This window comes from Spermophilus citellus (assembly GCF_964194105.1).
Source record: "Spermophilus citellus genome assembly, contig: SCAFFOLD_113, whole genome shotgun sequence".
Taxonomy (NCBI): domain Eukaryota; kingdom Metazoa; phylum Chordata; class Mammalia; order Rodentia; family Sciuridae; genus Spermophilus; species Spermophilus citellus.
In genome coordinates, this window is record NW_027672919.1 from 335,448 (window position 1) to 350,903 (window position 15,456).

Sequence of the window (15,456 nt, forward strand, 5' to 3'; positions counted from 1 at the left end):
AGGAAAATTAAACTCAAAAAGTAAAAGAGGCTTAGCAAACATTTTGAAAAGGTGAAAGAAATCAACATAATACCAAATATATAATGAATTTAAGTTACTCAAATTTTGATATTTGAGATTTTAAAATACTGAAAAAAAAACTTTCATTATAAAAATAACTTTTAAAACAATTCCTCACCTATTCACATTACCAACATAAGGGCAATGAATATCCTGAGAAATTAAATAAAAGTTCTTTAGAATTATCACACCATTTCTTCCAATTTGTACACTGTTAGACTTGATCAATTACCTACAAATTAAACTTAATGACCATCAATTTTGATTCCCTTCATGTCTTTTATCCCTAATGAAGTAAATTTGATCATACAATCATTAAATCTGTTAGGAGACAGGATTTACAGAGAGAAAGCAGAATACATACTTGAGCATCTCAAGAATAAGAGACATTTCATAATTTATGACTGTATATCATGTCTTGCCCAGGACATGTCACACAGTAAGCACTCAAAACACACTTATTGAATCAGCCATAAACAATGTATTGACTTAAAAATGAAGAGCATTCCTCTCCTTTGAATACAAATTTTATCTTAAAAAGGCAGCTGAACCCAATCCTCAATCCACCAGTGAAATTTTACTAGAAATGAACGTACTAAAACGTAAGCAGAGTGAACTAATAAAAAATACACATATAAACATACAACACTTAACTTACAGCTTAATTGTTGGATAACCTCGAACTCCAAACTCTGAAGCAAGGCCTTAATAAGAAAAAGAATAAATAATTCTAAATATTTTATTTAAGAAACTAGATAACAATGAGTCTTTTACTTAAAAAATATATATATTTATATAAGCCCTTGCAGATATGTTGCAATTGATTGCTAAAAAGAAACTCACATAGAAAAATAAAAAACATGACATTCTCATTGAATTCAATTACTTAAAAATCCAATCCATGGCAGGAAATAAATATTCTGATAAAATAAAAAATGCCAAAAGAATAGTTCAAAATTTATCTCCAGAGTAATCATTCTAAAAGACATTCTGGTTACTATTATTATTAATATTTTAAAGTACTCAGGTACTTTTCTTTTGACTTTATTTCCAGGACAAGCATTTCTTCCTAGATCTAACTCATTTTTCTAAAAAAAAAAAAAAAAGACCCATCTCTTCCTTTACTGTTTACTACATTTAAAACCACTAATTGTAATTAACTGCAGTAAATATATGATTGAAACGCAAGTTTATATTTTGTAAGTTTCTGCTTCTGTAATAACCTAGAATAATTCCAATAAACTCGAATGATTATTCTGAAATCCTCACAAGTGATTAAAATGAGAAGGATTTGCTCCAATGGCATCTTTTGAGACAAAAGAAGAAATAAAAACACAACCAAGTAAATGCCAATAGAGAATTAGGACTTTCAGAAGTATAAAAAACATTCATCAAATTAATACTATACTCAGGGCAACAAGGAGAGAATAAATATTCTCAGTGGACATTATACAATATAAAACATTTGCAAAGCTATACTAGTATTTGTGCAGAGTGTACCATGTTTACCCCCAAACTTCTCCCTTTGTCATCTCCTCTATTTCCAGTATATGCAAGTATATGTGTACTGCAGTTGGGGAGAAGGAAACTGCTTGGCCATGGCTCTCAGCACTGAGCTCCAGTTAACACTCACTTCATGTCCAGTTTCTTATTATATGTCACCAATTCAGAATAACAAGGAAAATCTGTAGCAAAATAACACCCCAATCTCTCTGCCTTCCCTTATCACCTTAGAGTTCTTCCCGAGGCACACGGAGGGAGGTGACCATAATAGTCTGGACAATGAACAATACCTATGTTCATAAGAGGTACCATAAACAGCAAAGCTAATGAAAATTCAAGTTTTGGAGGTCCTGTCTCTGAATATCCACGTGAACTTTGAGCAACTACACAATTTGTGCCCATCTCTAACTTAAACTTAAAACTTAATTCTGTAAAGTGTATTCTAACTAAATATGATTGTGACTACCAAGACGGCAAAAACACTGATTTGGGAGAGATTACATGAGTAAACCCTGTCCTTCCCAAATTACGGAGGCAAATAAATATAAGCCTATATCATCTTCACCTAAAAATTGATTAAAATCTGCCAAAACATGAGAATATAACTGATTGGAGGAGGGAGTTATATCCTACTAATTAATCAATCCACACAAATTGTTTTAAGTTATTTATGTAAAAATCCAATAAATAAAACAAAGTACACACTGACAAATATAGTGATGGTATCTCACAGCATGAGGTGAATCTCTTTAACAGGTTTCAGAGCAAAAATCCTTGCTCCACATTGAACTCTATCAATCTCTTTGACCTCAGTTTTCATATCTAGAAGTTTTCATATCACCTATCCTAAAAGCCCCTTGCCTCCTTGATCTTCATGTCTGATAGAATTTCAATTGACAATGACTGTCTTAGCTTCCCCTAGAGGGGAATGACAATATAATGAAAAGCACACAAGCAAAGGCTAGGTTGTAGACGTACAATGACCCAGGTTAAGATTCTGCTCCATTTATTATCGAGTGCAATGCTGGATGATTCAACTTCTCTGATTCTGCTTCAGAAGATACTACTTCTTAAGATACAACTCACCTTTCAGGACTACAGGTAGAATTTTTAAATGTGAAAATATGTAGAAAAGTGTCTAACACAGAGTCTGGCACATAAATTATCCTTAAATGTTAGAGCCATTTCCTTCCTACTCTTGTTCTTGACCTCACTGTTAGTAACTATCTGCTGATACATCAAAGTGTAAATAATATTAAAATACTAATATGTACAAATTTTAACAGGTTTTAATATCCTTCCACTGAACTTTGAAACATTTTTGTTTGGAGGGAAAAAATACTGCAAATTCAAATTAAAGAAAACTTTTGAAAATGTGGTAACTTGTTTGAAAACAACAAATTAGGAAGCAAGGTTGCAATTGAGACTCGGTCTAAGTTTTCATTCTCTACATTTTATATTAAAGAATAATAATATTGATTTATTTAGAAACAGAAGATCCAGTTTATAAAATGAATAACTTCCTCTGAAGTTGTATAATTTTAAATATTTTTAAATATTTCTAAAATGAGATTAAATATGAAGCAATCTTTTATTTCTGGCTTCTTGAAATTATAATAATTTGATGGCAGAGACAGGTAAAGATATGAATCATGGTAATCTTGAATTCTGGGCATAATTCTATCTCAAATTCTGGTATGTATAATTATTCTCATGCCACTTAGTTACCATGCTACTTAACCTATAAACTGGAGGTGGGGGGACGTAGCGAGGAGTTAGCCTCAAACTCTCAATCTCTATTTCAGCTGAAAAATACTATCTGTCTTAGTACTCTCTAAGTATCACTATATATCCAACATGAAAAGGACATAAAAGACAATAGTGATTGTCAATCAAATGGAGACATTTTTCATTGACACAATGTGGTGATGGGAGTGGGCAGTGAGGAGGTGGTATACTAGTATCTAGTGGGTAGGGGCAAGAAACAATGCTAAAAAAAATTCCTACAATGCACAGAACCTCTGTACCCCTCCCCCCAAAAAGAGACCCCAAATGCTGATAATACAAGGTAAGAAAACTTGAAATGTAATCACTGATCAAACAGAGCTTACAATCTAGAAAGTAAAATTAATTTGTAAATATAATCTGTAAACATGAAGTCAGAATAAGAATTTTATTGTTCAAACACCACTGCATGTTTAGGCATCAAGAGAGGTAAACTATGATCTTTTTCATACAACCATATCTAGAGACTAAACATAATTCCATTGGTTCCACAATAAAATCAGCATCCCACTACAGGGCGCACAATATCACAATTTAACTACTGAATGAGAAACTTCCAATATTTATTCTTGAAGGAATACATACAAAAAAGAAAGGCTAAAATATATATCTGAATTTACAGTGATCACATACAGCTTTTTTATTAAATCTGATATTAGTTACTGTGCATGAAGGGATTAATATAGTATATACACCTGGGATCCCAGCATCTAGGGAGGCTGAAGCAGGTGGATCACAAGTCTGAATCCAGCTTCAGCAACTTAGGGAGACCCTCAGCAACTTAGAAAGACTCTGTCTCAAAAATAAAAAGTAAAGAGGACTGGGGTTGTAGCTTAATAATAAAGCAACCTTGGGTTCAACCCCTAGTACCAAAAAAAGAAAACAAAACAAAAACAAAACCATGCATCAAGAAGTTTCTGGTACAATTCTAAACACAGAGAACTGAATAAACATAGTTCAAATTTCTCCACTTCAAAAGTTCTACAAACAGATATGTTGGATTGAGTTTGATGGCATTTGCTTTCAACCACTACAAAGAGATGAATAAGAAATAAGATATCATCAAAGAATCTTAGAGACTTTTGTTGCACTTGATCACTTTGAATAATCCTACCTCACTCTGAAACAAAGTCCTGTAACTATCTATTAATCAAATTAATATTCTTCTTTGTGGTTCTTCAACTTACGTGTGCAGCAAAATCACTTGAAGTACATGTTCAAAATATACTTTCTTGACCAAATCTGAAAGATTTCCATTTGGTACAGTGGTGTAGGCCTCAGGATCCTGAACTGACAATGAATTCCCACGTCATCCTAATGCATGTCATAAGTCTACAGACTATAGGCCGAGAAACAGAAGTGGGTTGTGCGGATGGAAGAGGTATTAGTAAAATAGCCAAATCATTAACATTCTACAGTAAGACAGAATAATCCCAACAGATTCAATTTCTTTGTCTATTTAACTCTAAATTCCACTAAAATGCCTAAATTTGAACTGCCTTAGAGTATTTAAAGAAACATTGGAAAGTATAAGCCAAAATGTATTTGTAATGTCTCCACAGTGGTTCTGAATATTTATCAACTTTTTTTAAATACTAGGAAGATAAAATTTCTTTCTGTCTACAGCAGGGAAAAGCATCCATGACTAACATGAAATACTGACTATTCACTCATGTTTATATTGATTATTTTTGTCTCTCTCCATAAAAATGCAAGCTCTACAAGAGCAGAAATTTTTGTTCGTTTTGCTCACTAACAAATTACCAACACCTAGAATGTTCCTGTCTTGCCCCAATACGTGATATTTAATGAATGTGACTCAATAACTTTCTTACAAATGAATGACTTTTTTGAATAAACCATGTTTCAATTATTCAAGGAGCCACAAGTATTCACAAGAACACATCATTATGTAGGTTGATGTGCAAGCTGGGGTGGTATATAAAAAATACCTATCCCAAAACCTGGCAGATAGTGGCCTCAGTATATATCAGTTCCTCTTTTCCTTTTTCCCAAAGCTAGGTGGCTTGTGTGAGATAATGTGCTGTATGTATATTTCCTTCAAAGCAATCTCTATAGTGGTTTTTCCTCCCCATTAATCCAATATAACATGTAATATGATGTTAAGATGATTTCTAATCAAGACATAAGGAATAAAATCTGCAACAATCATGAAATTATAGGCAAAAACCAAATCTCTGGTTTATGAAAAACAAAAAAAAAAAGTCCCAGTCCCATTTTAAAATTAAAATTCAAAAACAACATATAGTATATATATGTATACAGTGTGTTTGTGTGTGGATACTCTTGACTTATATACACATTATATTCTGAAGATGCAGAAAAAAATACTGATTTTTAATCGAAGCATTTAAAATACTTCTCTAAGTTACTCAGGAGAAATGCATGGGCTTTTTTTTTTTTTTTTGTAGTGCTAGGGATGAAAACTAGGACCTTTTGCATACGAGGCAAGTGCTATAACATTGAGCTACATACCCAGCCCTTGAATATCTATTTTGCCTCTAATCAGAGTTCCAATGTAATAATGGCACACAGAAACACTTAATAAATAGTACATTGATGAATTAGATATTACAATGAATTGTAACAATGTAAATTGTTAACTATCACTGAAACATCACATGACCAGTTTACCATAAAAAATTTTACTAACTTATATGAACTACTTTTTCAATGACTTTTTTCTTGTATATTTCCACTTTGCTTTATACATTATTACTCCACTCAATGATTCAAGTGATCATAAGAATTTACAGTTTTTATGACTTTTTTACACTTACTGCTTTGTTTATCTTTCTACCTCTATAAGGCTGTATTATAAGCATTTCCAAAACAGGCAGGATGTGTTTGAGTCTTTCTTTAATCTCTGGAGACTTGGTGGTTTATAAACAGTAGTTAAGAAATAATAATTGAGTGAACTAATGAAGGACTGCATCTATGATCAATGTGTATACATTTCTAATCAAGACATAAGAACCTATTTCATGTGTAACTACTGAAGGAATGCCTTATAAAGGGATTCCTTCAGTAGTTACACATGAAGTTAAAAGTTTATTTAAAAGTTTATCTCAAGAAATAGCAACTCAAGAATATTATTTTCTCCCTTTGACAATGTCCTGTCTTATTTCAAAGTTGCAAAAACTGATGTGTGATCAGTAACTCCAGCTCTAAGCACGCAAATGAACTCTAGTTCCTCGAGTCAGAAACATGAATGAAGCAATGGCTCCAATTCAAGTGAGGTTGAAAATGCACACAAAATCAAACTTTTCATTCTTTTCCACATGACAGTAGTAGTACAGGTGAGTGAATATAATGAAGCATTGTCAAACTATCTCATCTGCTACTTCAGCCTTGAACATGATATAAGAATTCCTTCTTCACTTTACTGCTTCTACCCCAGCCTAAGCTCCTAGTGACCCACACCAGGACACACACACAAAAAAATTCACTCACGGGGCTGGGGATGTGGCTCAAGCGGTAAAGCGCTGGCCTGGCATGTGTGCGGCCCGGGTTCGATCCTCAGCACCACATACAGACAAAGATGTTGTGTCCACCGAAAACTAAAAAAAAATAAATATTAAAATTCTCTCTCTCTCTCTCTCTCTCTCTCTCTCTCATTTCTCTCTTTAAAAAAAAAATTCACTCACGTGATTTTCTTGTCTCCACCTGCTCTTCTTTTTCATTTACAAGTTGCTGCCAAAAAAATTCTATCAAATAATTTGTCTTCTCAAAAATGTGTATAACTTCCTTAAGGACAACTAATAAAACGCAAAACATTCTGCCCTGGGAGGTTCTAACAATCTGAAATCATCCTTTACCACTGTATATATGCTATTGCAATAGGGGGTTCTGAACATAAAACAGTAATAAAATCTTCACAACCTTGAAAATATCACTGTCCCTTACAGACCTGGAAACTAAGTATTTTAAGTATTTTCCCAAAACCACAAAAGTAGAACATGAGAAACTTGAAATTAAAACATAGGTATGATCCAAAATGTGCAGTTGATTTCCTAAAAAGAAATACATATTACACAGTTCAACTTTCTTTTTCAGCTAAAAGAAAAGGAAATATATAACATACAATGGATTTTGCAAACACAACATCATTCAAGCTTCAGAATAACCAATAAAAGCTGCATTACAATTAATTATGTACCAATATGGAATTCAAAGCTTAGAAGCCTTAAGAAACCTTCCCTGTGTCACACAGCAGTAGTAGCAGGCAAAGCCAGGCTTACTTCTAGAGTCATGCTCTTTTTAAATTTCCATGATAATTCATACTTCTCTAAACTCAATTTTTTCTTTGCCTAAATCCTTTAAGAGAGCACTTTTTTCTATAATGGATTAGATAATAAATATTTTAGGTTTTGGGGAACATGTAGTTTTCGTCGTATCTACTGATTTTTGACACTGGTGCATCAACACTGTCTAAACAACTGTAAATAAACAAGTGTAGCCATGTTCCAATAATTCTATTTACAAAACAAACAGGAGGACAGATCTGTTCTGCTTCATTTTATTTTGTGTACATACTCATTAAGCTCATTTTCAGTTCTGATTTTTGTTCTTATATTCTTTTCAGCATGAATACCTTCCTGATTCTCATATTCATCCTAATTCATCTTTAAGTTCTTATGTACTTCTCTACCATACCATCTATCTACTCAGACAATAAACTATCATTCACTTAACTTATATCAACAATGAAACATTCAACTTTCTATAGTTGCCTCATGTAAACTAAGTACCTAAGTTGGGTTCAAATACGAATACACAATGGCTTGTATGTTTATGTTAGGCCTAGGACTATCACAGGTTGTATAGTAAATACTCAATGGCTAATTCATTTAATTTATAAAGTATAGTCTTAAACTAAGATAATTTTACAAGAGCAGAAAATTATGTTTTCTTCCACCTTGAATACTGCTGCATATAATTAAAACATTTTCTTTATATGAGAAAAGTAAAATAATAAACTACATCAAGACTTACTAGAATAGGAAGTAGCATCCATCTTTCCAACTTTAACTGGAGAACCAATGCTTTTCATCTCAAGGCCAACTTCATTCCAAATTGGTTCCAGTTTTTTACAATGGCCACACCATGGTGCATAAAACTACCCAAAGGGGGAAAAAAATCACTAAAAATGTTGTACTACTGTAACTATCAATCTTAATATTTAAAGAATCTCTTTGATTAAATAATTGCTAATAATCTATTTGGAACTAAATGTTTAAATATATTTCCTAAATGGTTATGCAGCAAAATATAAAAGACACACAGAAATCTAGATAGGCTAACTACTAAGTCATACCTCAAATATAATACTAACTTAAGTTCATTTTAATAGATTATTGATACCTATTTAAAACAGATATATGAATTTTAATAAAATGTCTTTGCTTCCAAGTGAATGTATCCATGTTCTTCAAAAAAAAAGAAAGAAAGAAACCAGTAAATAAAAATGCATATGTCATACCATGTGCACATCCAAATGTTAATGATAAACAATCTATTTTTATTACAAAAATCCCAACAAAGTGAGTGCCTTTGCTGAGTTTATTGTATCTACTGGCATTGGAATTCAAAGCTTAGAAGCCTTAAGAAACCTTCCCTGTGTCACACAGCAGTAGTAGCAGTAGTGACAAATCTGACTGATAAAACTAAAATCACAGACCAGAATCAGCAAATGGTGGGGGTAATACTTAGAACCCAAGCTAACAAACTGCTTATTGCATTTTCATGAAATAATATTTCTTTTTAAATTTTTACCATGGGAATGTTAAAATATACAAAAGGAGAAAAAACTGAACAGTGGACTCTCATATCCCATCACATAGCTTCAATAATCCCCAACTCTACCATCTTTATTTCATTTCTTTTGCAGCGGCTACTCTACTTTTGCTGAGGCAATGTTAAAACAAATCTTCAATGTCATGAGGTTAAAATTTATTCTAAACTAGAAAGTGAGGAAAGGATGCTAAATATTTAATTTTGTTCACTATTAAGATCAAAGTACGGCTGAGCATGGTGGCGTACACCTGTAATCCCAGCAGCTCAGGAGACTGAGGCAGAATTCCAAGTTCAAAATCAGCCCCAGTAAAAGCAAGGCACTAAGCAACTCAGTGAGATCCTGTCTTGAAATAAAATACAAAATAGGGCTGGGGATGTGGCTCAGTAGTTGAGTACCCCTGAGTTTAATCCCCAGAATGCAAAAAACAAAAAGGATGAAAGTATGACTGTGACTAAATGATATTAATATATTCAATATCTTGGAAAACAAGAAGAAATGAGTGCATTCTGTAATAAAATCATATCATAATCTCCTAAAGACATAATCTATAAATTTACTGCATTATAAGATAGGGTACTAGCTTCCCATCTTAATACTCTCACCCCCAAAATTTCAATAAAATAAGTCCCTTAAACCTTAAAGCTCTAAGGTTCATTTTAACAGAAAAACCAAAACAATACTATCTGCAAAAACAAATTAAGAAGATACATAAGTACTAACTATATATTGCCTTCTTTGCGTGAAAGAGAATAAAAAAGAGTCTTTAAAATGGTAGGGGCAGGTAATTAACATAAAATTTACATACTCACATCTATAAGCCAAATGTCATCTTTTCGATTTTCTTTAAACCTAAAAACAAAAGCAGATCTCTGATTTTTATGTTTGTGTTCACTTTACAAATGTATCATAAGGGTAGGGATAATAAATTGATAAATATAGAAACATGAAACAAATTCTTTCATTAAATGTGTGTAAAATTTTTCCTCAGTGACCTCCACATCTTATCCTATTCTTTGAATTTTTAAAAAGAACCACTCAAAGAAGAGGAATAAAGAATTCAACAACAACAAAAAAAGTGGAACTAAGGTTTTTCTGGGAGAAATACAAACGTAATTGGTTTTCCTCATCTGTGATCACTAAGACCTGAAAATACTTGGTGGGACGCATGATAGAAAACTGCCTCTCTAATTCTGTAATGAACATGTGCAGGTTTTCTTCGCTTTAATTTTCTTTCTTTCTTTCTTTCTTTCTTTTTTTTTAACACTCTTAAGTCTACAGAATGGTTTGTCTGATGGAAGAGAGAACCCTAATGCCAGAATAGTAGTTGAGTATCCCTGAGTTCTTGCTATAGCAAGCTCAAATTGTTTCAGACAGTTTTGATCATCTGACAGAGTGTTGCTTGCAAGGTTTTCTTCTCTTGAAATTATACCCTAGACAACAGAAAATAACAACTACTTATATGACATTTACATTAAATACTATAAATCACTTAGATGATATAAACTATACAGGTGGATGTGCACAGATCACCGTACCACTTATATAAGGTCCCTAAGCATCCAGATTTTCGTATCTACAAGGAGTTGTAGAACCTATCCCCATGGATACCAAGGGATGACACTGTATACCTAAGTTCTTCACCCTTTTATTACATTTTATACCTCTAGAGAAAAGTTAATATAGCAAAGCCTAAGTTTGCTATGCTTGGAAAATCCTGTTTACAAACTGGCGGTTTTTAATCTGTTGTTTTTAATCTGAGAAGTTGGATTCTAGGAGGGTTCCCATCATTTCCTGATGGCTCAGTTTTAATGTTTGAGAAAAGTACCCAATTGATACTGCATTGAAATAACTCAGTAAATGTGCAGTCCAGGTGGGGGTAAAGTGGTACATTGTCATCAGCTGTCCATTAAAATGTTCAACCATCCCTATGAATTGGAGTGATCTGGAGCATAGAGAATGCACTGTATGCCCAAGATCTGTCCCACCAATGTACAGGCTGAGCCATCAGATACAGTAATCTTGAGAGAATGTGAACAAGAAGCAATTGTGGTCATGTCAGGGTCTAGACAGTGTGGCTCAAGCCAGTGGAACACATGTGGATGGCTAAGGCAAATCCAGAGAATCATCAATTCCAGTTGGGATCCAGAGCACTATTAATGGAATAAGGGGTCCAGTGTTCTCTATTTGGTAAGAATACCCTCACCCATGAGCTTGAGGAATCTGTCCCTGGGGAAGTACTTTTAGCTTTGATCATGGTGAGACAAGTGGAACACCTTTTCAATGCTGTTTTGGTGCCTTCTCAAAATAATGGCATTCCATGCTTGGTCCAGAATCTTACCAGAATCTTCATGGCCCCTGTCTTACGGATCCAGGAAACAACTGATGGCACATGTGCTTACTCGACTGTGAGGAACCAGTTTCCACATTTATCTCATAAGCATGTTATGCTCTTGGAAATGTTCCCCAGTGTAGGGGCCTTTGCAGTAAGCATTTACACAGCTAATGGAATGATCAGCAGGAGCATAACTCCTCCTTCCTCCTCAGGCAGTCAGCACTGCCAGAATAAGCTGAAAACTGTAATGACACACCCCATTGGGTATCACTAAATTCAATAAGGTTACTTCTTTGTACCTAATTGTTTTCCTCAGCACCAGAAAGTTTCTATAAGCAATCTGCAAGTACTCCCAAGATCCATCCGCATGCCTGGTACACATAGGATCTTAGGTTTTGCTCTTCTGTAACAACATTGTGCTCAACTGACCAGCCTGAACACCACACTGATTCTGTCATGCAATCAGGTTTTCAGAAGGTAAATTAGGACAATCAGCTAGACTGGAAGTAATAATCAAGCCTTTATTCACTTACTTTCACAATGTGAGCCAAGAGACATAAAAGAGGTGCCAGCTCCTCGATGTACCATTTTAATACATGAAAGAGCACTAACAGAGAATCAGGTTGATGCAGAAGACAGGGAAATTCATCTCACTGCTGAGAAGAGCTGAACAAAAGGGTTCTGCCTCTTTATGAGTGACTATTGATGAGGAGGTCTTGGCATAAGTATCTGAGAAATGCCTCAGATGAAGCTCCAAATAAAGAGGTCTCCAAACAGAACTGGGCTAGGAGCACACATATACATATGAACATGGTTGGCCCAGGAGGTCTGAATCCTTGATTACAAGACCCTCCAGAGACTGCAATAAACTGTGCAACTAAATTTGGTGTGGGGAGGGCACCTTCCCCCTGTGGCTTGGCAGGAAAGGCATTGCTGTCACCTTCACTCAAGCCAAATCACACATAGGATTTTTGTTTGGAGCTAGACAGCTCACCCACTATAAGCAAGGCCTTGTGATTAAGGCTGATACTATGAAAATAAACACTAAGCATGGTGGTGCATGCCTGTACCTCCAGGCTCAGGTGGCTGAAGCAGGAGAATTGTGAGTTCAAAGCCAGCCTAAACAAAAGCGAGGATCTAAGCAACTCAGTGAGACCCTGTCTCTAAATAAAATAAAAAATAAGGCTGGGGATGTGGTCCAGTGCCCCTGAGTTCAATCTCCAGTACACCCCTCCCCCCAAAAGGAGAAAGTAAATTCCAGTACCCACTCTATATGATTAGAGTACAAAGAAATAAATACAAGGTAAAATGATGTTTGCCAGTTTTCTGATCTTTTAACTATTAGTATAAATATTTGGGGTACATATATAGTATTTAGAACAATTCCTGAAAAAAAAGTAGCAACATATAAACACTGGTCATTACTGTCCCTATCATTTAAAGAAAAGATTCACATGCAAATATTTAGATAAAAGCTCAAGTTTTTAAAGTTAAAATAACAGTTTAAATATATATATATATATATATATATATATATATATACTCACGAGTCATCTAAATCTTGTACAACACTTTTAAAAAAAGCCATATCGAGCAAAATAACTGCAAAACAAAAAGAGAAGACAAAATTTAATGATTTATCATTTGCCTCTTACCATATGTTTAGTCACGTATAAAATATTTTGATTCTTTGTTACGGTCTACCATGGATCAATGATTCATTCCAAGGATTGAGTGATGCAGAAGAATTACAGTGATGCAAATGAATTACATCCATTTAACAAACATTCACTCTGTGTGCAATCATCCTGCAACTAGCAAATGCTATGTAGGCTAATCCACCTATGACATGGTGCCATTTTCTACGTATGTTTTTTTTTTTCACTACCTTCTGGATGTAGACAAAACTTGCTTCTCTTATTTTTTTTCTTTTTTGCAAGCAATCACCTCTCTTCATTAAAAACTCCAAACGTTACTGAAAATACTATTTTTTAAAAAAGGAGAGAGAGAAGAAACCAAAGCCGAGCTACCCCTCTGATACTCATTGCCCACAGAATGGAGGGTGGCACACCGCAGGTTCTAATGGTGGCCGAATCATCCAGCAACGAGAGCCAGGGCGCCCTGGGAAAGGCTAACCAACACCATCAAGTCACGTCTCACAGCGCACAATCCTGGCGATCGGACCACGGTCAGTCCTTGACCCTCTCTCCCACCCCGGTGGTAAACACCCTTGAAGGTGACAGGGCAGACCCTCGAGCCAAGGCAAGGTCTGCAGGAACACCGGCATTCCCATCGCCCACCAATGGAGTCAGCGCTGCCCCTGCAGTAAAAAGCCAAGGAGCAGCAGCCACATCTTCCCAACACCCCGCGCCAAGTCTCCAGAACGCCGGTGCCAAAGCCCCGGAAGACATCCGCAGTGTCGGCCCCCGCGGCGACCCCGGCCCGCCAGGCCCAGCCGGGCCGCGCACCTGGCCTCAGTGCACTTGTTACCTGTGGCGCAGAGACCCAGCGCCGCCCGGCTCCCCAGGCCCGCCACGTTCGCCATGGTGGGCTGCAGCAGCTCAGCGTGAAGGGGGGAGAAGACAACGCAGGTAACGACCGGTCGTCTGCCGCGGGGGTAAAAAAAACAAGCCGACGCGGTGCGGAAGAAAAGCTCCGCACTCACACCGGGGGCGGGGCGCTTCAGCTCCGTTACCCTCCGAGCTCTCCCAGGCCTCTGCCTCAGAGCATGCGCGGCACTGCAACGCATGCGCATTCCACGGCGCAAGCGCGGTGGCATTCTCCGGGTTAATTTGCCCTGCAGCAGTTTACGAAAGCGTGGGAACCCGGCTAGGGGGCGCTCCCGGTGCAGACTGTGCGGGCCGCGGCACGCTGGGGGGTGGACCCCTGGGATGCCCGTCAAAGTTGAATTTATTGTATCTTTTTATTTTCTACAGTGAGCGCACCTGCGCTTTTGGTCTTGGACAAAATTCGTGGGAAATCGTGCGTTAGCCTTGCGTGCGTGGAAAGTGGAAATCTGTGGGTTGCCGAGCTGTGCATCCGTCCGTGTGTTTTTAAGATGTATTTGAAACATCTTAAACGTTGTTTGCAAAACGGGGGCTCATACAGCCGCAAGCTCCTTCAGTTGACCAACTAAAGGAACCCCTCTTTAAAATTTGTTTCCATGGAATCCTGGAAAACTGAAGTTGAGCTTAAGATTTTTTTTTGTTTTGTTTTAGATGATTTTTTTTTTTGCTGTCAGTTTTTCCCCCATACATGCATGATATATAAGAACGATACTCTATTACATAACAGTTCTCGCACCTGTCACTACATATTACTTAAATGAAATTTTTATAGTACAAACAGTACCAAAGTATCCTTGAAATTCTTGCAACTTAAGAGAACAGCAGAAAGAGATTAGGATGTCAACTGATTCACTCTACGTTCATAATTAAAACAAACAAACCTCCTTGGACAGTATTACAAGAAGTTTATAAGTTACACGCATCTGAGAACAAGCATCCTGTTTCACCCCTTATTGTATACAGCATGGTATTCAGTGCAGCCTCTCACAAACTCAAATATGTATATATGCATAGATATATATTAAAAAGTACACAAAGAAAGTAAGGTGACTATTGAGGTGATGAAAGTGTTCTACAAGGTGATAAAATACCTAGATATATAGTGTAAGATTTGACATCTCTGGAGGAAACTGAGGTGTGTGTGTGTGTGTGTGTGTGTGTGTGTGTGTGTGTGCATTCTCATCTATTTTAAAATTCACTGCTACAGCCTGTAAAAGAAAATATTTTCACTTGAAACTTAATTCAAGCTGTTCAAAACAGTAAAACCCACTGGAGCTATACCTATGCCTTCCAATGGTATCTTTAACTATCTTTAAATGTGGCTAGTGTGGCAGAGTAACCAAGTATTTAATTTTAGTAAACTTGTAAACTGACACAATTTAGTTATTGGA

At 35.9% G+C, this 15,456-nt stretch overlaps 1 protein-coding gene across 3 annotated transcripts in view; it reads right to left on the reverse strand.

Annotated features, from left to right (window-relative positions):
• The window catches only part of LOC308640349 (protein disulfide-isomerase TMX3-like), a 35,611-nt gene extending 21,391 nt beyond the window's left edge, over positions 1-14,220 (reverse strand). The window contains exons 1-5 of one of the 3 annotated variants that reach the window (XM_081312289.1): positions 13,989-14,220; positions 13,046-13,100; positions 9,976-10,015; positions 8,365-8,488; positions 719-764 (exon numbers count right to left, since the gene is read on the reverse strand). In XM_081312289.1, coding sequence (XP_081168415.1) covers positions 719-764; positions 8,365-8,488; positions 9,976-10,015; positions 13,046-13,100; positions 13,989-14,043 — 320 coding nt within the window. In that variant the 5' untranslated portion in view covers positions 14,044-14,220. Of the gene's footprint in view, positions 1-718; positions 765-4,535; positions 4,688-8,364; positions 8,489-9,975; positions 10,016-13,045; positions 13,101-13,988 lie in introns of all 3 variants that reach the window. The other 2 variants (XM_081312291.1, XM_081312290.1) reach the window with 2 other exon arrangements.
• Positions 14,221-15,456: the final 1,236 nt, after the last annotated feature.